The sequence below is a fragment of the Erinaceus europaeus genome, chromosome 9, assembly GCF_950295315.1.
Source record: "Erinaceus europaeus chromosome 9, mEriEur2.1, whole genome shotgun sequence".
In the NCBI taxonomy this organism is placed as follows: domain Eukaryota; kingdom Metazoa; phylum Chordata; class Mammalia; order Eulipotyphla; family Erinaceidae; genus Erinaceus; species Erinaceus europaeus.
The window spans coordinates 52,631,665-52,653,559 of NC_080170.1; the positions used below are offsets into that span (position 1 = coordinate 52,631,665).

The following is a 21,895-nucleotide window of genomic DNA, read 5'->3' on the forward strand; positions in this document are numbered from 1 at the left end:
TACACAAGTTACAGTGCACAAGGACCCAGGTTCGAGCCCCTTGTCTCCACCAGCGGGGGGAAGCTTTTCAATTAGTGAAGCAGTGTTGCAGGTGTCTCTCTCCCTCTCTCCCTCCGTATCTTCTCAATTTCTGACTATCTCCATCCAATAAATAAATAAAGATTTAAAAAATTAAAAAAGAAAAAGACCTCTGGACAAACAGTTATTTAAGGCAGTTGGTTATGAATAACCCATTATGTCTTATCCATTCTCAAAACTCCTATGCAATTTATCAACAGGTTAGATATATTTTACTTTCAAAATACATCCTGAATACATTTTTTTTTCCAATTTCCCCGAAGTCAAGTTCACCTTTCACCTAGATTACCATTGCAGCTTTTATCTCTTTCTACTTAAAGGGTGGTGCTTACTTTTACCTTTCCTTGATCTATTATTTCTTACATAAGTTAGCTAATCTTTTGAAAACTCTTCAGAAGACATGTGCTGTACCTAGGATAATATCCAAGATCCTCATCAAGCCCTTTTAGGCTTCTGGCTTCTTCTTCAACCTCATTTGCCAATCAAGTTGTACCAGCCTTTTGGTTCCGTAAAAAGGTAAAACCTCTTTCTGCCCAGGGCCTTTCTCACATGTTCCCTTATCCAGAGAGAGGGTTTTTATGTTTTTCATTTTATCAAGAAGTATGTTTTCATGTGAAAGAATAAATTGATGCAATAGACTCCCACTGACTCAAGCACTGGCAATTATCCAATTCTCCTCTCTGGGAAAAGGAGGTGGATGGATGGAGGAGGGGGGATGGATTTCATTAGCTTCCCTCTGGGCAGAACCCTTGACCCTTGACTTTGTCTCAGTCTCCTGCATAAAGTCTGTGAATCCTTAAGACCAGGGGTAAGTAAGTGTCTAAACAACAAAATTTAGGTTGAGAATTCACTTATCTCTCAGGATTCAGGCTTTCACATAATTTCTGCCTTCTAAAGATTTTCCTTGTTTTCCCAAGAACTCAGACATATCTTTAAAACATAATTTATTTTCTTCCAGAATGATTAGATTTTCTGTAATAGGACTGATATCTAGTCCTTATTTTGTCAGAAATTAAAGATTGTCTATACATATTTCACCACTCCTCTTCAGGTGACTGGCTCCTATTAAAACCTCTTAGGCTCTCAGTCACAAATACCACTTCCCCCAGAAAGTGTTCTTTGGTCTTCATTTCCCAATCTATATTATCTTCTTACTATTTTCTCTCTCTAAACAATATCTCATTCCCTCTACAGCCTTTATCACAGCACTTGATTATCCTTTACTTTTGTTAATCTGTCCTCCTGATTATCATGTGAATTGCATAACTAGAATCTTGTCTCTTATGAGCTGTACTGGGTAGACTATCTCATTTTATGTTAGGTCACAGTAGATGCACATGAAATCTCAAATACTTACAAAGAGAATAAATAGATGCAATGTAATGTAATCTACAAAATCAGAGCATTTTAAATCTTGCAAATGACATAAATACTGATAATATTTATTACAGGTCTCTAAAATATCAGTTGCCTTCAAAAACTTGCAGTATAAGATAAATATAAAAAATGACAAGGGGCCAGGTGGTGATGCACCTAGTTGAGCAGTCACATTATAGTGCATAAGGACCCAGGTACAAGCTCCTGGTCCCCACCCACAGGGGGAAAGCTTCTTGAGTGAAGCAAGGCTGCAGGTGTCTCTGTCTCTCCCCTACTCTATCTTCCCTCTCCTTTCAATTTCTGTTTCTATCCAATAATAAATTAATAAAGATACTGAGAAAAAATAACTTAAAAATGATGAGGGAGGCGGGCGGTAGTGCAGTGGGTTAAGCACATGTGGCGCAAAGCGCAAGGACCAGCGTAAGGATCCCAGTTCGAGCCCCCGGCTCCCCACCTGCAGGGGAGTCACTTCACAAGTAGTGAAGCAGGTCTGCAGGTGTCTATCTTTCTCTCCCCCTCTCTGTTTTCCCCTCCTCTCTCCATTTCTCTCTGTCCTATTCAACAACAATGACATCAATAACAATAACAATAATAACTAAAACAATAAAATAACAAGGGCAACAAAAGGGAATAAATAAATAAATAAATATTTTTAAAATATGATGAGTAAAAAAGGGAGTAAAGCACAGGAGTCTGGAATGAGACTGACTAGAGTCAAACTTTGGCTGTCACTTATCAGACAGCTGGTGTTTTATTTTATTTATTATTGGGTAAAGACAGAGAGAAACTGAGAGCAGAGAGAGAGAGAGAAGGAGAGACAGAGAGATACCTGCAGCCCTGCTTCACCACTCGTAAAGCTTTCCTCCTGCAGGGGCTTAAACTGTTGTTTTCGCCGGGCTAGGTTGTTTTCGCCGGGCTGGCTTCACAAGTGGGTAACAGACGACCAGAGACTCATGGTTGAGCTGTAGGCAGTATCTCTTTATTCATGAAGGACGCAGCACAATCTAAGACGAACTAAGCTAAACTCAAGTACTGTAAAACTCACAATGCTGTCTTTATATATACTTGCCAAGTAGGGTGGAAACAGGATGTGACATAGAGAGGGTGGAGAGAAAAGTGACTGGCGAAAATCAGAGTGTGACAAAGAGGGGGCAGATTAGGCGAGAATCCTATCACCACCAATGCCCTGGAGGGAGTGCTTTATGTAAATGTAAAAATGATTTATGTAAATAGACCAAAGCTTTGAATGGGATTAAATCTATCCCTATATAGGCATATGGTTAAGCAGAAGCCAGGGGGAGCTGGCATACTATCCAACATTAAACCTGTGTCCTTGCACATTGTAATATGAGCATTTAACCAGGTGTGCCACTGCCTGGCCCCCCAGACAGCTGATTTTTGTTCAAGACTTAAATATTTTGTACTTAAGTCCTAATCTATAAATCAGGTAAGAATACTTCATAATGTGAAGGTGCTGGCTAAATGACAACAAAGTCAGACACCTAAGGAAGTAAGATATAACCTTACTTACTAACCTTACTGTTATCATTGAAGCGTTAATGCCAACCAGGCATGCCTTCAAGCAAAAATGGCAACTGTAGAGAATCTGAAGGGAAAATACATAGGAGCAACAAGTTGTGGAAAGGAACTTGGGCTACAGATACACCCCAGAGAGATAGGAGTACAGAGACAACCAGAAGGAAGAAAAGGGTTGGCTGAGTGGGTACCTGTGGCCATGCAGACCTTACTACAGGGGAGGGCAACAAGATTCTGTCTATAGCAAAGTTTTGCTAGCTCAGTAGGTAAATGTAGCATGCTTGCATTTGGTCCATATTTTATTTTAAATTTTTTTATTTTATTTTATTTGGTCCATATTTTATTTTAAATCTTTTAAATATTTACATTGCACAAAAGGAATGAAAGCATTTTTCATTTGGTGTTAAATGAAGAAGGCTTTAGGGTTACTTATATGGTTACCTAGCCAAGCACACAGTACGTTGGCTCTGCTAGCTCACTGGAGTAGGTCTCTTTATATATGTTTGCACTTTTCATTTATGTATTATATCTATTTATTTATTATTTATTTTAAAATTTCTTTATTGGGGAATTAGTTTTACATTCAACAGTAAATATAATAGTATGTACGTGCATAACATTTCTCAGTTTTCCATAAAACAATACAACCCCCACTAGGTCCTCTGTCATCCTTTTTGGACCTGTATTCTCCCCCACGCCACCCCAGAGTCTTTTACTTTGGTGCAACGCCTCCATATTTTAAATGCTTAGAGTCAGAGAAAGAGTATCACAGTGTCTTTTCCTTAAGGTTCCTAACAGTGTTTTTTTCCTTTGGGGATAAAACAGAACATCCATCTTAAAAAACCAATTATAATGTGGCCCGAGAGGTGGTGCAATGGGTAAGGCACTGGACTCTCAAGCATGTGGTACCGAGTTTAATCCCTGGCAGTACATGTACCAAAGTGATGCTCTGGTTCTCTCTCTCTCTCCTGATATCTCCCTCACTAATAAGAATAAATAAACAAACATGACTGATTCTGAAGACCTAGAGTCCAGTATGTAAGCAGAAAAGATGAAACTATATTAAAAATAAGACAATACTAATGGCGGGACTGATTTTAAAAATGATTTGAGTAATTAACCCTTTCTCCATGCCCTAATAGGGGGTGGCTTGATTTGACAGATACTCCTTTTTCTTTGCATTGGCAATGTTTTTTTTTCTTCATTTTAATACTCTTTTACTTTTTGTTTTCCTTTAAAGATAAATAAATGAAATCTTTTTAGAAAATCCATGATCGTATAAAAGGACCTAAAGTTGGGGGCTAGATATTTTTTGCAGACACTTATCACAGAGAGATGAGAAATTGTACCAATAAACTGTACCAATGTGTTAATAACTGTACTATAAACCTCTATTCCCCCCCATAAAATGATTTTTTTAAATGGCAAAAAAAAAATTGTAGTATTCAATGTTAACTTCCTACTGAAACTAGAACAGGTGAATCTGAAGGTCAGCTGCTGCTATACTTTGGCCAAGAAAATGGATATTTTAGGAGACTCCGATTAGTCTCTAGAATTTTTGCTAGAATATTCTTGTATGCTACTATTTTAAGGTGGTATTTCCATTCATTTCAGCAAATATTTTACTATATTCCCCCCCCTTTGTTGCCCTTGTTTATCATTATTGTTGTTGTTATTGCTGTCTTTGTGTTGGATAGGACAGAGAGAAATCGAGAGAGCAGGGGAAGATAGAGAAGGTAGAGAAAGAAAGACACCTGCAGACCTGCTTCACCACCTGTTAAGTGAACACCCTGCAGGTGGGGAAGCCAGGGGCTTGAACAGGTATACTTATGCCGGTCCTTGTGCTTCGCACCATGTGTGCTCAACCTGTTGTGCCACCACTTGGCTCCGCATATTTTACTATCTTTTTTTAAGCATATATATATATATATATCTTAATATTTATTTATTTATTCCCTTTTGTTGCCCTTTTTATTGTTGTAGTTATTGTTGTTATTGCTGTCTTCATTGTTGGATGGGGCAGAGAGAAATGGAGAGAGGAGGGGAAGACAGAGAGGGGGAGAGAGAGACACCCGCAAACCTGCTTCACCACCTGTGACGCTACTCCCCTGAAGGTGGGGAGCCAGGGGCTGGAACTGGGATCCTTACACCAGTCCTTGCACTTTGTGCCACCTGTGCTTATTCCACTGCACTACCACCTGACTCCCCATATTTTACTATCTTATCCCCAATGATTTATGCCATTTAATCGATTATTTGTAGAGTTAATGCTGCTTAATAAATAACATAGATATAACATCATACAAGGCTACCCATCTTGCAAAAATAAAATAGAATTAAGTGAACATTCAATTGGAACATTCCAAATCACTAATAATTATGATCCAGAAAACTAGAGCTTTAAGGTACTCTGAACTTTGGAAACTCGCCTTGCTAATGCTAGGTGAGTGCAACAGGCAGGCTGTATTTTCTTTGTAATCAGAGTAGCTTTACACCAGTTTTATTAATAATTCATAAGCAACAATGGCTTCTGCTGTAGGAAACCTAACCTGATGCCAAGTTTCCTCATTCATTTGTTTTGTGAAAGTAGTTTTTTTTTCTTTTAAGTGGAAAAAACAATGCCAGCTCATAGTAAAAGAGCTGTATCAAATTATATTAAATTAAAAATATTAACAAATGAAAATAAATATGAAAAGGAAGTCTCCTTTCTACATCAAGCACACAGAGAAGCCAAGGTTACCAAGTGAGATTCATATACTGGAGAGTGTTTGCAGGGAAACTGAAGAAAAATGATATTCCTCTTAACTTTGAGAAAGATACTATTACAGGAAGAATTGTGTCACTTACCATCCCTCTTTTTTTTATTTTTATTTATTCCCTTTTGTTGCCCTTGTTTTATTGTTGTAGTTACTATTGTTGTTATTGATGTCATTGTTGTTGGATAGGACAGAGAGAAATGGAGAGAGGAGGGGAAGAGAGAGAGGGGGAGAGAAAGACACCTGCAAACCAGCTTCACCGCTTGTGAAGTGACTCCCCTGCAGGTGGGGAGCTGGAGGCTGGAACCGGGATCCTTATGCAGGCCCTTACACTTTGCACCACGTGCGCTTAACCTGCTGTGCTACCGCCCAACTCCCCCCTCTTTTTAAAGATTTTATTTATTCATGATAAAGACAGGAGGAGAAGAGAAAGAACCAGATATCACTCTGATACATGTGCTGCCAGTGGTTGAACTCGGGAACTCATACTTGTGAGTCAGATGCTCCATCCAGTGTGCCACCTCCTGGACCATTACCATCCTTCTTCTTACATGGAGATCCTGATTCCTAAGATGTGGAGGCCTCAGAAATGGAGCCTTTATAAAGCTAACTATTATAGGCATTCTCAGTCCAGGTACTCTTGTTTGGAGAGGAGACCAGAAAACAGACACAGACAGGGATGTGAAAACAGACCTAGGACAGTGTAAGAAGGTGGCTGTCAGGGGTCCTGCCGTAGTGCAGCAGGTTAAGTACAGGTGGTGCAAAGCACAAGGACCGGCGTAAGGATCCCGGTTCAAGCGCCCGGCTCCCCACCTGTAAGGGAGTCAATTCACAGGTGGTGAAGCAGGTCTGCAAGGTGTCTCTCTTTCTCTCCCCCTGTCTTCCCCTCCTCTCTCCATTTCTCTCTGTCCTATCCAACAACAATGACATCATCAACAACAACAATAATAACTACAACAACAATACAACAAGGGCAACAAAAGGGAAAATAAATAATAATAAAAAAACTTAAAAAAAATAAAGGGCAGTTGGGCAGTAGTGCAGTGGGTTAAGCGCACGTGGCGCAAAGCGCCAAGGACCCAAGTAAGGATCCCGGTTGGAGGCCCTGGTTCCCCACTTGCAGGGGAGTCACTTCACAAGCCGTGAAGCAGGTCTGCCTGTGTCTATCTCCCCCCCCCCCCCCCCCCCCGTCTCCCCCTCCTCTCTCCATTTTTCTCTGTCCTATCCAACAACACCAACATCAATAGCAACAACAATAATTACTACAACAATAAAACAAGGGCAACAAAAGGAAATAAATTTAAAAAATTTAAAAAAGAAAGAAAAATAAAAAGAAGGTGGCTGTCAGTAGGCCACAGGAAAGAGAACACAGAAGAAACTAACCTTGTTCACACATTGATCCTGGACTTCCAGTCTTGAGAACGTAAGAAAATTAATTTTTGCTGTTGAATCACACAACATATGGTCTTTTGTTATGGCAACCCAAGCAAACTAACACACATATGAATCTGGGAGTGGTCTAAGGCCAAAAGAAAGTGCTGTCTATTTAGGAACTAGTAAGTTCAAGGAGCTAGAACAGGGTAAAGATGTTTGAAGATAAAACATGGCCTGGACAAAAGAATGCATGGATCACCCGTACAGCACCCTGATTCATGCACTAAGACTCTGCCAAAGTGAGTATCTGAAATTCCTTAGCCTGTTCTAGGTAATAGGACACTGGTTTACCACTTCTTCTTGTGTTCTGCACTCAAGATCCCCTCACATTATAATAATTAAAAAATAACAAACATTTGAAAGAAACCATATGCTCTGCATATTATAGTGATTGGGGAAATGAATGTTTTACTCCTATTATTTCTTATTTCTAAAAAAAAAAAAACAGGTGGCTAGAAGAGATAACATAATGGTTAAGCAAAAAATATTTTCATGGGGGGGGGGGGGGGTCGGGCGGTGGCGCAGTGGGTTAAGCGCACGTGGCACAAAGCGCAGGGACCGGCGTAAGGATCCCGGTTCAAGCCCCCGGCTTCCCACCAGCAGGGGAGTCGCTTCACGGGCGGTGAAGCAGGTCTGCAGGTGTCTATCTTTCTCTCCCCCTCTCTCTCTGTCTTCCCCTCCTCTCTCCATTTCTCTCTGTCCTATCCAACAACAAAGCAACGTCAACAATGGCAATGATAACCACAACGAGGCTGCAACAACTAGGGCAACAAAAAGGGGGAAAAATGGCCTCCAGGAGCGGTGGATTCATGGTGCAGGCACCGAGCCCAGCAATAACCCTGGAGGAAAAAAATAATAATAATATTTTCATGGGAGTCAGGCAGTAGTGCAGCAGATTAAGCGCAGGTAGTGCAAAGCACAAGGACCCCTGTAAGGATCCCAGTTTGAGACCCCGCCTCCCCACCTGCAGGGGAGTCTTTTCACAGGCAGTGAAGCAGGTCTGCAGATGTCTATTTTTCTCTCCTCCTCTCTGTCTCCTCTCCTCTCTCCGTCCTATCCAACAACGACAACAACAATAACTATAACAATAAAACAAGGGCAACAAAAGGAAATAAGTAAATAAATTAATTAATTAAAAAAATTTTCATGCCTGAGGCTCCAAAGCTCCAGGTTTAACCCCTGCACCATCATAAACCAGAGGTAAGTAGTATTCTGGTCTCTTTGTATCTTTCTCTCTGTATCATTAAACTAAAACAAAGATATTTTTAAAAAAGAATGTCCATTACAGTATTTCTTACAATAAAAGGTATGTTTATCTATTTGTGTAAGCAAGAGAATAAATGAACCAGAGTATCATTTTAATACATGTGAAGCTAGAGATCAAACTTGAGACCTTATTCTTTTTTTTTTTTGAATTTTTTTTTAATTTATAAAAAGGAAACACTGACAAAACCATAGGATAAGAGGGGTATAACTCCACACAGTTCCCACCACCAGAACTCTGTATCCCATCCCCTTCCCTGATAGCTTTCCTATTCTTTAACCCTCTGGGAATATGGACCCAAGGTCATTGTGGGATGCAGAAGGTGGAAGGTCTGGCTTCTGTAATTGCTTCCCCGCTGAACATGGGTGTTGACAGGTCAATCCACACTCCCAGCCTGCCTCTCTCTTTCTGAGACCTTATTCTTACAAGCCCTGCACTCCACCACTGGCTATTAATATTTCCTATTTCTGAAAAGTGAGAGGTCTATGTAAAATCAAGTTTCATATCAATTTTTCTGACTTCTCTTTGGGGCTGAGAGTTTAGTCACTCATAGATATGTATTCCTTACACATTGCTCAGGCTCAGACATCGAGTTCATTGTAAAATGTCAATGACTTCCTCCTTAATAAACTGAAAGAAACGAATGGAAAAGTAAGTATAAAGGCGGGACACAAGGCAGAAATAAAGAAAAGAGATGACTGTACCCCAGCTGATCAAGAGTCACCAGAAAAGCTGTTTTCTAGAGGAAGAACAGCCTGTGCCCCAGGCACCTGTAACTCTGGCATGAGCACTCCCTGCAAATAGTCGTTTCAGAGCACATCTGACACTCAAAGCATGCCTGCTCATCCCTGTTATACACAATCCATGAGAGGAAAGATCAATTTAATATTGGGGGAAAACAAAATCAGACCCCAAATCTGAAATGTATTGTGTACTACAAATCTTAATAGATGCCTCAAAGGAACAAGAAACACTTTTTTTTTTTTAAATATAGAAACTACCTCACTGTCCATTCATTAATTAACACATCTGTATAACCTTTAACATCATCACTTCCCCCACAGAAGAACCCCCATACCTATTGACATCTAATCTTTGATAAGGGGGCCCAAAGTATTAAATGGAAGAAGGAGACACTCTTCAATAAATGGTGCTGGGAAAACTGGGTTGAAACATGCAGAAGAATGAAACTGAACCACTTTATCTCACCAGAAACAAAAATCAACTCCAAATGGATTAAAGACCAGGATGTTAGACCAGAAACAATCAAATACTTAGAGGAAAACATTGGTAAAACACTTTCCCACCTACACCTCAAGGACATCTTTGATGAAATCAACCCAATTGCAAGGAAGACTAAAGCAGAAACAAACAAATGGGACTACATTAGATTATGACACTTCAAACCAAACATACCTCAAGGAGGGCAGCATAGAGGTCTTCATGGGAAATAAAACTGAGGTGTAGCTCCCTTAGAAGTGATTCTTTTTTTTTTTTCCCTAGGGTTATTGCTGGGCTCGGTGCCTGCACCATGAATCCACCGCTCCTGGAGGCCATTTTTCCCCCCTTTTGTTGCCCTTGTTGTAGCTTCATTGTGGTTATTATTATTGCCCTTGTTGATGCAATTCGTTGTTGGATAGGACAGAGAGAAATGGAGAGAGGAGGGGAAGACAGAGAGGCAGAGAGAAAGATAAGACACCTGCAGACCTGCTTCACCGCCTGTGAAGCGACTCCCCCGGGGGCTCGAACCGGGATCCTTACGCCGGTTCCTGCGCTTTGCGCCACATGCGCTTAACCCACTGCGCCACCGCCCGACCCCCAGAAGTGATTCTTTTCCCTGCCTACCTGAAGACACATGCATTAGATTCATGGAGCCAACAAAAACCTCTGTATGGCTTCATTGCTAATTCAAAGAAATCCCTTATTTGCAAGATTGCATCCTTGTTGCAGACAATAATGGGAAGAAATGAAAGGTAAACTGTGTGAAGGATGTTGAGGTAAATTGATTTTAATATAAAATGGTCATGAGGCTGGGGAGATAACTCAACCTGTTAGAGAACTGAACTTGCATACCAGACAAGACCCCAATTTCCAGCACCACACTCTGGTCTATTGTTCTTTCATTAAAAATAAAGAAATAAACACTGTTGCTAGCTTTGTCCTAGTATGTAAATTCTTCTTTCTTTTTTTCCCCCCTTTCTTTCTTTCACCAGAAAACAGATCATCTCTGGCTTTTGGTGGTGCTGGGGGCTGAACCTGGGAAACCTGGCATCTCAGGCATCAGAGTATTTTGCATAACTATTATGCTACCTCCTCAACCCAAAAGTTATTTTCAGACAGCTACATTGAAGTCAATGGATACAAATACAAGGTCTTAGGGGGAAAAATATTTTTAAATTTTATATAAACAAATTTACTAGTGTTCCATCAAAAGATGATTTGTGGCTGAGTCTTTGATATGCTGACTCTCTTAAAAGCTTAGACCTAGGAGAACAGAAGCAACCAGTGGCACAGCTATATACAAATAATGTCAAAAGACATAAATTATGATGATATTGTATATGATTCAGCAAATCCTAACAAAGGGCTATTTCAAAGTTAACCCAATTGCCAAATAATATGATTATAGCAATAACTATCTACTGTCTTCATAAACCCTAAGACAGCAGGAACCTCCCACTTCCTCTTTAGAGTCTGTATTTCACCCAGTACTGGAACCTCTAGGGTGGGGCTCACTTTCCTGCATGCTTCTCCCAATTCATACCAAATTATATTGCATCTGCCAATCCCAGCCTAATCAATGCAAGGAGTACCACCTCAGCATGCTTCACTTCAGACTGTGTCCAGAGATGTCAGGCATGGAATGTCAACCCTTCACCCTCATTACACAGGTAAGACCTTTCCTTTCATAGTATTCTCAAATTCCATTCCAGGAGGTTAACTTCCTAACAAAGTCCCAAAACCCAGGTCCCGTAAAATACAGCATATGTTCACATGTATTCATAAATTAAGGCAAAATATATACCTGAAAGCAAAAATACACAATAGTCTGTAGTGAGTCAGTATAAAATTCATAATGAAATAGTGTCTACTTAGACTTAGATACCCTCCTCACCTACTTCCTATTATAGTTCTCTCACTCACTCCAAAGCTAACTTCATCAAAGCAAGGACTGCAAAAGCTGAATAAGAGGGTGAGTCAGGCGGTAGCGCAGTGGGTTAAGCGCAGGTGGTGCAAAGTGCAAGGACTGGGTAAGGATCCCAGTTCGAGCTCCCAGCTCCCCACCTGCAGGGGAGTCGCTTCACAGGCAGAGAAGCAGGTCTGCAGGTGTCTATCTTTTTCCCCCCCTCTGTCTTCCCCTCCTCTCTCCATTTCTCTCTGTCCTGTCCAACAATGACAACATCAATAATAACTACAGCAATAAAACAAGGGCACCAAAAGGGAATAAATAAATAAATGTTAAAAAAAAAGGGGGAGTCGGGCTGTAGTGCAGCGGGTTAAGCGCAGGTGGCGCAAAGCACAAGGACCCGCGTAAGAATCCCGGTTCGAACCCCGGCTCCCCACCTGCAGAGGAGTCGCTTCACAGGCGGTGAAGCAGGTCTGCAGGTGTCTATCTTTCTCTCCTCCTCTCTGTCTTCCCCTCCTCTCTCCATTTCTCTCTGTCCTATCCAACAACGACAACAACAATAATAACTACAACAATAAAACAAAAAGGGCAACAAAAGGGAATAAATAAATAAAATAAATATTTAAAAAAAAAGGTGAATAAGGGCAAGAGACTGGCATACTTTAACGATGACTCTTTAGTCACTATCAGGCCACCCTATCAGATGGGGCCCCATTCGGGGAGCCCTGAGATTCCCAAACAGACATGGTGGGCCTAGACCTCAAATAAATCCCTCTCTCCATTGTTACTGGTCATTCCTAGCAGAAACAACACAATAGACCCCTTTGTGGGCCCACAAAGGACCTTGCCCTCAACTTGGATCAACAATGGTAGAAAATGTTCCATCCTCCGAAGGGAGGCTGGACAACATACTCTATGCTGCACCTGAGGAATATGGGTCCTGATATTGGGGCAGCTTGGAATGTTCCTACTCATGACCACAGAATGTAAGCTCTGATCTACAGGGATGCAGAGGTCACATAGGCTCCTAAGCTGAATACGCATGCCAGGTCACATCAAATTGATGGGGTTTACAGTCAATAATATTTATATACCTTTCCCATATTTGGGAGCTATTCTCTTCTCTGATCCAGCTTTCTGGTCCTTCTGCCAGCCATGACACTACCTCCCCAGACAATAATTAGGATCCACCTGCATATCAGATTTCAACCTCAGGCAAAAAACAAAAACAAAAACAAAACAAAACAAAACAAAAACACTAGTATATAGCCATAGGTCCTTTGGAATATAACTAAAATATGCCTACTAGCTATCTACAAAATGTAGGCCCCCCTCCCCACACACACACACACTTCATCTTCATTATTCCAGCCTTTAAGTCCATGATTGGCAACAATTTGTTTGGCTTTGTATGTTAACTCTCTTTTCAGCCACCAGGTTCCAGATGCTAGCAGGATGCCGACTAGATTTCCCTGGACAGACAACCCCACCAATGTGTCCTGGAGCTCTGCTTCCTCAGAGCCCTTCCCCACTAGGGAAAGAGAAAGACAGGCTGGGAGTATAAATCTATCTGTCAATGCCCATGTTCAGCGTGGAAGCAGTTACAGAAGCCAGACCTTCCACCTTCTGCTTCCCACAATGACCTTGGGTCCATACTCCCAGAGGGTTAAAGAATAGGAAAGCTATCAGGGGAAGGGATGGGATACAGAGTTCTGGTGGTGGGAATTGTGTGGAGCTGTACACCTCTTATCCTATGGTTTAGTCAATGTTTCCTTTTTATAAATAAATTAAATTTTAAAAAAAAGATGATTTGTGAGAGGCAAAGCAGAATAGCAGTCAGCTACTTTGGAAGAGTATGTCCCTTAATAGTCTGTAAGAAGCTGGACTGGAACAGAGCTTGGAAAGTTCTGAAGCCAGCAGTTACCGTGGTTATCCCATAGCATTGGTGGTTGCTCTGGAGAGGGGGGAAGGAGATGAGACATTTGGGGTGAGAGGAAGAGGTCAGGGCTCTGCTAGCAATCACCCCCTCCACCCCTTCTCTAAATGTGCATTACCAATCTGTGCTTCTGCCTCCCATGATGCATCACCCTTCCGTGGTCTGAGCATAGATGGGGACACTGGACAAAGGACCAAGATGAGCAAACCATAGCTGCTGGCCATGGATGATGAGAGAGTAAGTAGCCTGGCTTTGCTACACTAACTCACCTGAGCTAACAATGAAAACTGAAAAGTTCTGAGCACATATCAGTACTGACTCATGTCACACACTCTTAGAATATATGTGCTTTGTTTTCCCCCTTGGGTGATCACACCCTCTGGCAGGGAGTCAGTGGTACCTTGACTATCTTCTAGATCCCTTTCAGATAGTCTCTCAGGGCTTAGTCATCTTTACTCTCCCTTGATCTAGACTCCGTTGCCTATCCCATCAACCACTCTCCTGCTCCTATGTCTACTTTCTGACCCTATGCCATGCTGATGCAGCACCAATGGGGGTTAAGGGGTCTATCCTGCTGTGGTATCCTGGTTTAACTTACCATCATTTCTCAACAGAATTACAGACGATTGTCTGTTCACACTGCTCTTCCTCTTACCTGCTTCTCCTCTGCTTCTCTTACCTGCCTCTTGCCTTTTCTCCATACAATAACCTTGGGGTCCCCTGAAACATTAGACCATCCACACCCTACAAAGGCTCCTCATGTCACTCACAGAAAAGCCAGTCCTTACAAAGACAAACATTTTATGTCTGTTGTGACCTCTTCTCTGACTCATCTGGAGACCTCAAGTCATTATACATATTACCTTAACCAGAATCAAAAGTCACACACAGAGGAAGGATTTGGCATTTGCATCCAAGTTCCACCTTGATTACATAAAAAATCATATATTTTACCTTAATATTGCAAGCCTGTTCCATCAGTCTTCTCGCATTTTCCTCTGCCCGGTATCTCTTTGGAAGCTGAACTCTGAAGAACTTCAAAGCACCTTCAAAATCAGCCTGCAGAAGATCTTCCTTTGAGGTCTACAAAATAATAACCCAAGCGTCATCAGAATTCTTTAGCCTGCATTCAGACAAATAGGCTGCAAAAATAATGTTTATTCCTGAATTCACATTTATATCTAGGATATCAGTTAGTCCCCAAAAGTACTCAGAAAGATACTTCTAACCTTTTTACATAAGCTGAAATAAATTACCATACATCTTTAAAGCAATCTCAGAATAGGTTGGCATATTCAATTTTTTATTACCTGGAGATTAGAATGCTGGGTCCTGGCAGAGCTAACCAAGTTAATATCTCTGAGCAAAGAGAAACTCCAGAAACTGGAAAAAAATTAACTCTAGAGTTGAAGACAGACTGCACAGAGAGTTTATAGGAAATAGGTTTAGTAGCTTTCTCACTCTCAAAAGACAATGAGTGTATCTCTTTTTTTAAAAAAGTTTATTTATTTATTTATTTTCTCTTTTGTTGCCCTTGTTGTTTTTTATTGTTGTTGTAGTTATTGTTGTTGTTATTTATGTCATTGTTAGATAGGACAGAGAGAAATGGAGAGAGAAGGGGAAAACAGAGGGGGAGAGAAAGATAGACACCTGCAAACCTGCTTCACGGCCTGTGAAGCTACTCCCCTGCAGGTGGGGATCAGAGTCTCGAACCCAGGTCCTTGTGCATAGTAACAGGTGTGCTCAACCAAGTGCTCCACCACCTGGCCCCACAAACATCTTTAATTCTATAAAGCATCCAGATAATAGAACACATATTCTTCTCAGACTGAAATAATACTAATTTCATCATAAAGGAAAAAACACGTGGCAGTAAGCAAAGGACACATTAATAAGAACATTGTCATTATTCTAGAAGACAACCTGGGGCAGGGTAGTGCATTCAGTTGAGCACACATGTTATAGTTTGCAAGAACCCAGGTTCAAGCCCCCAGTCACCACCTGGTAAAGGGTGAGTTTTTTAAGTATGAAGCAGGTCTGCAGGTATCTCTCTTTCTCCCTCCCTCTCTATCTCCTTCTTCCATTTTAGTTTCTCTCTGTCTCTATCCAATACATGAGTAAATTAAAATTTAAAAAGATTTAGTGGTCCAGGAGATTGTGCAATGAATAAAGCACTGGACTCTCAGGCATGAGGTCCCAAGTTCAATCCCGGCAGCACATGTACTACAGTGATGTCTTTCTTCTTCTCCCTTTCCCTCTCTCCTCCTATCTTTCTCATTAATAAATAAATTAAATCTTTTTAAAATAAAATTTTTTAATTTAAGATTTTATTATTATTATTATTTGCCTCCACGGTTATCATTGGGGCTCGGTGCCTGTAGTACAAATCCACTGCTCTTGGAGGCTTTTTTTTCCCTTTTGTTACCCTTGTTGTTTATCATTGTTGTTGTTATTATTATCATTGTTGTTATTTCTGTCATTATTGTTGGATTGCATTGGATCGACCTTCTCGTGGTACATCCCGTGAGTACCCATTCATTGGGGAAACTGACGATCCTTCCTAGCCGACTGAATCCACATGGATCAGTCACTTTCAAAGCCAGCAACAAACAGCTCCTGATAGCTTTCAACCTGACGCTGTTGACTGGTTACTGAAGAAGGGCAAACGCTAGAAGAAGAAAGACAAAGAGAAACTGAGAGGAGAGGGGAGACAGAGAGGGAGAGAAAAACACTTGCAGACCTGCTTCACCGCCTGTGAAGCGACCCCCCTGCAGGTGGCTCGAACTGGGATCCTTACACCAGTCCTCGTGCTTTGCACTATTTAAGATTTTTTTAAGATTTAAAAAAATGAAATAATACAGGCTGTGGTTATACTTTGATTCTGATGGTCTTTTTTTCCTCCAGTTTTCTATCTTTAAGAAATGTCCAAAAAATAAAATAAAAGTCCATATCATAATGGACTCAAATGTCTTTTTAGGTTTTAAGCAGATTGTAAGCTTATGGGGGCTCTCCTGATAACTATAATACTTCAGACACTTCTGACTTCTAATACTCTGACAACTGTATCAGATATGACTTCCCTACATTTGAGGAACAGAGATCTCCTGTTCTGCAAGGATCTAGACACCTAGGAATTTATCTAAAAGTGATATAGTATATTTTAGAATAATGTGACGATCATCTTGTTACATGTATGTTATGATGGCATATAGTCTGTACGTACATGACATGAGTCACAGGCATTTTTACAGATTATATTAAATTACCTCAAAAAATTTTACCTCAAAAAAAATGTTTTTAAAGTCTGACAACTCTCACCACCCACATGATAGTTTGCTAAATTACTTACTCTTTTTTTTAAAGCAAAGAATTTTTTAAAAGATTTTATCTATTTATTAATAAGACAGGAGGAAAAAAAAACAGACATCACTCTGGCACATGTGCTGCTGGGGACTGAACTCAGGACCTCATGCTTGAGAGTCCAAAGCCTTATCACTGCGCCACCTCCCACACCACAACAATAAATCTTTTTTAAATTTAATTTTATTTATTGGCTAGAGACAGAAACTGAGAAGGGAGGGGAAGATTACAGAGAGGGACAGAGAAAGAAACACAACCTGTAACACTGTCACTTCTTCTTCTAGCGTTTGCCCTTCTTCCGTAGCCAGTTAATGGCTTTGAAAGTGACTGGGATCCATGTGGATTCAGTCGGCTAGGAAGGATTGTCAGTTTCCCCAATGAATGGGTACTCATCTCCAAGCTTTCCCCGTACAGGTGAAGACCAGGGGCTTGAACCCTGGTCCTTGTCCACTGTAATGTATGTACTTAACCAGGTGCGTCACCACTAGGCCCCCCTATCTATCGCCACCACTTGGCCCCTCTATCTATCTATCTGTCTACCTATCTTTCCGAAAACCATCACATTAGCATGTTAAGAAAGAAGCCAATACCCAAAAGAGGTTGTTCTGACTTTTGGATTATATTTTCCATCTCTGCTCACTATAGAGGAAGTCTGTCACTTTAGAAGGATTGGGTTACACTGGAAAAGGTTTCTTTTCCATTGGGAAAGTCTTAAGAGATTTTATACATTACCTCCAGAAAAGCAGTAAGAGAAGAGAAAATAAATGGTCTTATCTTTTGCTTCCCCATCATCGTTTATTAAATGATATTAGAAGATAAGACAAAACAGGCAAGAACTAAGGAAATTTAAATAGGTCATGTCTTCTTTAAAGAAACTATCAGCTTTTAAATAAAACAAAGAGTAGCTTGAGAAAATCAGTAATTCTACTACTATCTTTTAGATATATAATAATAATTTCTATACTATAATACATATTACTATTGTTGTTGTTATTACCAGAGCTCTGGCTTATGGTGATGGTGGGAGTTAAACCTGGGACCTTGAAACCTCAGGCATGAAAAATTTTTTGCATAACCTCTCTACTATCTTCCTTGCCTTCTATCTTTCACCATCCAAATTTTCTGTCAAATCCTTCCAAGGGGTGGTATGAAACCTGTCTACCAATAATTTCTCCAAAAATAACATTATTCCCTTCTTCATTTCAATAGAATTATATTAAAAGATTACCTTAAAAGACATTCAAGCAAGTACAACTTCTATTTCCTTTCAAGTAGGTAGAAATAAAAATCCAGAGTCAGTAAGTAGGATATTAATACAAATGTCCTTCTCATTAACCACAGTAAAATGAGTTAAGCAGGCAGTATATCTAACTTCCAGTAGATATCACCATAAGTTTATTCCATGAATCCATAAATTTCCACTTTGAGACTTCTCATATTAATATTACAGTGCAAAAGAACCTGGGTTCAAGTCTGCAATCCTCACCTGCAGGAAGGAAGTGTTCCCCCTTCCCTCTCAATTTCTGTCTCTATTCAAATCAAATATATAAAATAAAAATAAAATAAACATTTAAAAAGATTTCTCATATTAGAAAGTCAAAATTATATGATGCAAATTATAAAGCAGATTTAGAACATATTTTGCTATCAAAATTGATTTTTATATATTGGTGAACAGTAGAAGTATATGTGACTTAGATTTTTACATTTGGGTCTTTAACTTTTCTTAATCTTGAGGCTGGATGGTGGTGCCCTTGGCAGAAGGCACACATTATATGCTCCAAAGACTTGGATTCTTTTCCCCTTTGGCCCCATTCCCACCTATAAAGGGGAAACTTCATGTGTGGTGAAGCAGTGCTGCATGTGTCTCTCTTTCATTGTCTCTTACCCTCTAGCAAAGAAAAAGGGGGGAATATGATGATTTGGAGTGCTGGAGTGGTCATGTAGGCACCAAACCCCAACAATACCTCTAGTGGAAAAAAAGGTTTTCTTTTTGTATTATTACAATTTCAGGTTATTTATATTTGACATATTATAAAACTTAAAACCAGTTATTGAAAGATAGCTCACCTGGCAGAGTGCACACTCTACCATGTACAAGGGTCCAATTTGAGCTCCAGAACATGAGAGCACTATACATGGCACCAAGAAAATCGACACAGATGGAAACCCATTACCATCTCTCTTTTTTTTTCAAACATCTCTCTCTCTCTTTCTGTATTATATCTATTTACTGGGTAGAGGCAGCCAGAAATCAAAAAGAAAGGGGGTAATAGAGAGGGAGAGAGACAGAGAGACACCTGTAACACTGCTTTGCCACTTGCAAAGCTTTCCCCCTGCAGGTAGGGACTAGGGGCTCCAACCTGTGTCCTTGCGCACTGTAATATGCCAGCTCAACCAGATGTGCCACCACTCGGTCTCCCATATCTCTTTTTCTATGTCTCTCTTGCCCTCTATCTGAAATGAAAACATTTTTTTTAAGTCAGCCTGGAAACAATGGAATTGCTTATGTTTAAGGCTCCAGCACTGGAAGAAACAGAACTGTTAGGCAGGGAATTCAAGAGCTGAGCAGGGAATAAATCTCTCTTCTTTACCTCAATTAATAACTGCAGGAACCACTCATATAAGAGAAATCACAGTGATTTTTATTTCTCAGATCATACATTTTTATTGTAAACTCACTGTTTTAAAAATATCTATTGCTTTCAGCTTCTGTCCATTGAGTATGATGTTGGCTGTAGGTTTGCTATATATAGATTCCACTATCTTGAGGAATTGTAATCCTGGAATTCCAGAGTAATGAACATGCTAAGTAAAAAACGTGCTAGGTGCCTTAAAAATGTCTACTAATGACCCCTTTTTAAATAAAAGAAAGAATTTTAAGTCCCTATTTAAATGTGTTACAGATGACTATGTTGGGGGGGGTCAGGAGGTGGTGCACTGGATTAAACACACATTGTATGAAGCACAAGGACCATGCAAGGATCCTGGTTCAAGTCCCTGGCTTTCCACCTGCAGAGGGGTCCTTTCACAAGCAGAAAACTACTGGAAGTTATTAGGCAATATAGCAAGGTATCAGGCTACAAAATCAATGTACAAAAATCAGTGGCATTTCTTTATGAAAACACTAAATCTGAAGAAGACATCCAGAAATCACTCCCATTTACTGTTTCAGCAAAATCAATCAAATACCTAGGAATAAAGTTGACCAAAGAAGTGAAAGACTTGTATACTGAAAACTATGAGTCGCTACTCAAGGAAATAGAAACTGATACCAAGAAATGGTAAGATATCCCATGCTCATGGATTGGAAGAATAAATATCATCAAAATGAATATTCTCCCCAGAGCCATATACAAATTTAATGCAATACCCATCAAAGTTCCACCAAGCTTCTTTAAGAGAATAGAACAAACACTACAATCATTTATCTGGAACCTGAAAACACCTAGAATTGCCAAAACCATCTTGAGGAAAAGAAACAGAAATGGAGGCATTACACTCCCAGATCTCAAACTATATTATAAAGCCATCATCATCAAGACAGCATGGTACTGGAACAAAAATAGGCACACAGACCAGTGGAACAGAATTGAAAGCCCAGAAATAAATCCCCACACCTATGGACATCTAATCTTTGATAAGGGGGCCCAAAGGATTAAATGGAAGAAGGAGGCTTTCTTCAATAAATGGTGCTGGGAAAACTGGGTTGTAACATGCAGAATAATGAAATTGAACCACTTTATCTCACCAGAAACAAAAATCAACTCCAAATGGATCAAAGACCTGGATGTTAAACCACAAACAATCAAATACTTAGAGGAAAACATTGGTAAAACACTTTCCCACCTACACATCAAGGACATCTTTGATGAAATCAACCCAATTGCAAGGAAGACTAAAGCAGAAACAAACCAATGGGACTATATCAAATTGAAAAGCTTCTGCACATCCAAAGAAACTATTAAACAAACAGAGAGACCCCTCACAGAATGGGAGAAGATCTTCACATGCCATACATCAGACAAGAAACTAATCACCAAAATATATAAAGAGCTCAGCAAACTTAGCACCAAAAAAGCAAATGACCCCATCCAAAAATGGGCAGAGGATATGAGCAAAACATTCACCTCAGAGGAGATCCAAAAGGCTAACAAACATATGAAAAACTGCTCTAGGTCACTGATTGTCAGAGAAATGCAAATTAAGACAACATTAAGATACCACCTCACTCCTATAAGAATGGCATACATCAAAAAGGACAGCAGCAACAAATGCTGGAGAGGATGTGGGGACAGAGGAACCCTTTCGGTCCAGCCTCTGTGGAGAGCTGTCTGGAAAACTCTCACAAGTCTAGATATGGACCTTCTATATGATCTAGTAATTCCTCTCCTGGGGTTATACCCCAAGGACTCCATAACACCCAACCAAAAAGAGGTGTGTACTCCTATGTTCATAGCAGCACAATTCATAATAGCTAAAACCTGGAAGCAACCCAGGTGCCCAACAACAGATGAGTGGCTGAGAAAGCTGTGGTATATATATACAATGGAACACTATACAGCTATCAAGAACAATGAACCCACCTTCTCTGACCCATCTTGCACAGAGCTAGAAGGAATTATGTTAAGTGAGCTAAGTCAGAAAGATAAAGATGAGTATGGGATGATCCCACTCATCAACAGAAGTTAACTAAGAAGATCTGAAAGGGAAAATAAAAGCAGGACCTGACTAAATTGTAAGTAGGGCACCAAAGTGAAAACCCTGTGGTGAGGGGAGACATGCAGCTTCCTTGGCCGGTGGGGGTTGGGGGTAGGTGTGTGGGATGGGACACAGTCTTTTGGTGGTGGGAATGGTGTTTATGTACACTCCTAGTAAAGTGTAGTCATATAAATGCCTAACTTTAAAGCATAAGGAAGTCCACAAATTTAAACAAGGATGTAACTTGGCAGAACCAGAAATTTGATCAAGTGTAAACATGAAAACAACACTGATGTTATCGATCCAATCACTTCATGTGTCATGTA

General features: G+C 40.2%; 1 protein-coding gene across 4 annotated transcripts in view; it reads right to left on the reverse strand.

Annotated features, from left to right (window-relative positions):
* The window catches only part of RABGAP1L (RAB GTPase activating protein 1 like), a 527,154-nt gene that overhangs the window by 90,305 nt on the left and 414,954 nt on the right, over positions 1-21,895 (reverse strand). For all 4 annotated transcript variants that reach the window (XM_060197904.1, XM_060197907.1, XM_060197905.1 and 1 more), the window contains one exon: positions 14,463-14,591. In XM_060197904.1, coding sequence (XP_060053887.1) covers positions 14,463-14,591 — 129 coding nt within the window. The remainder of the gene's footprint in view (positions 1-14,462; positions 14,592-21,895) is intronic.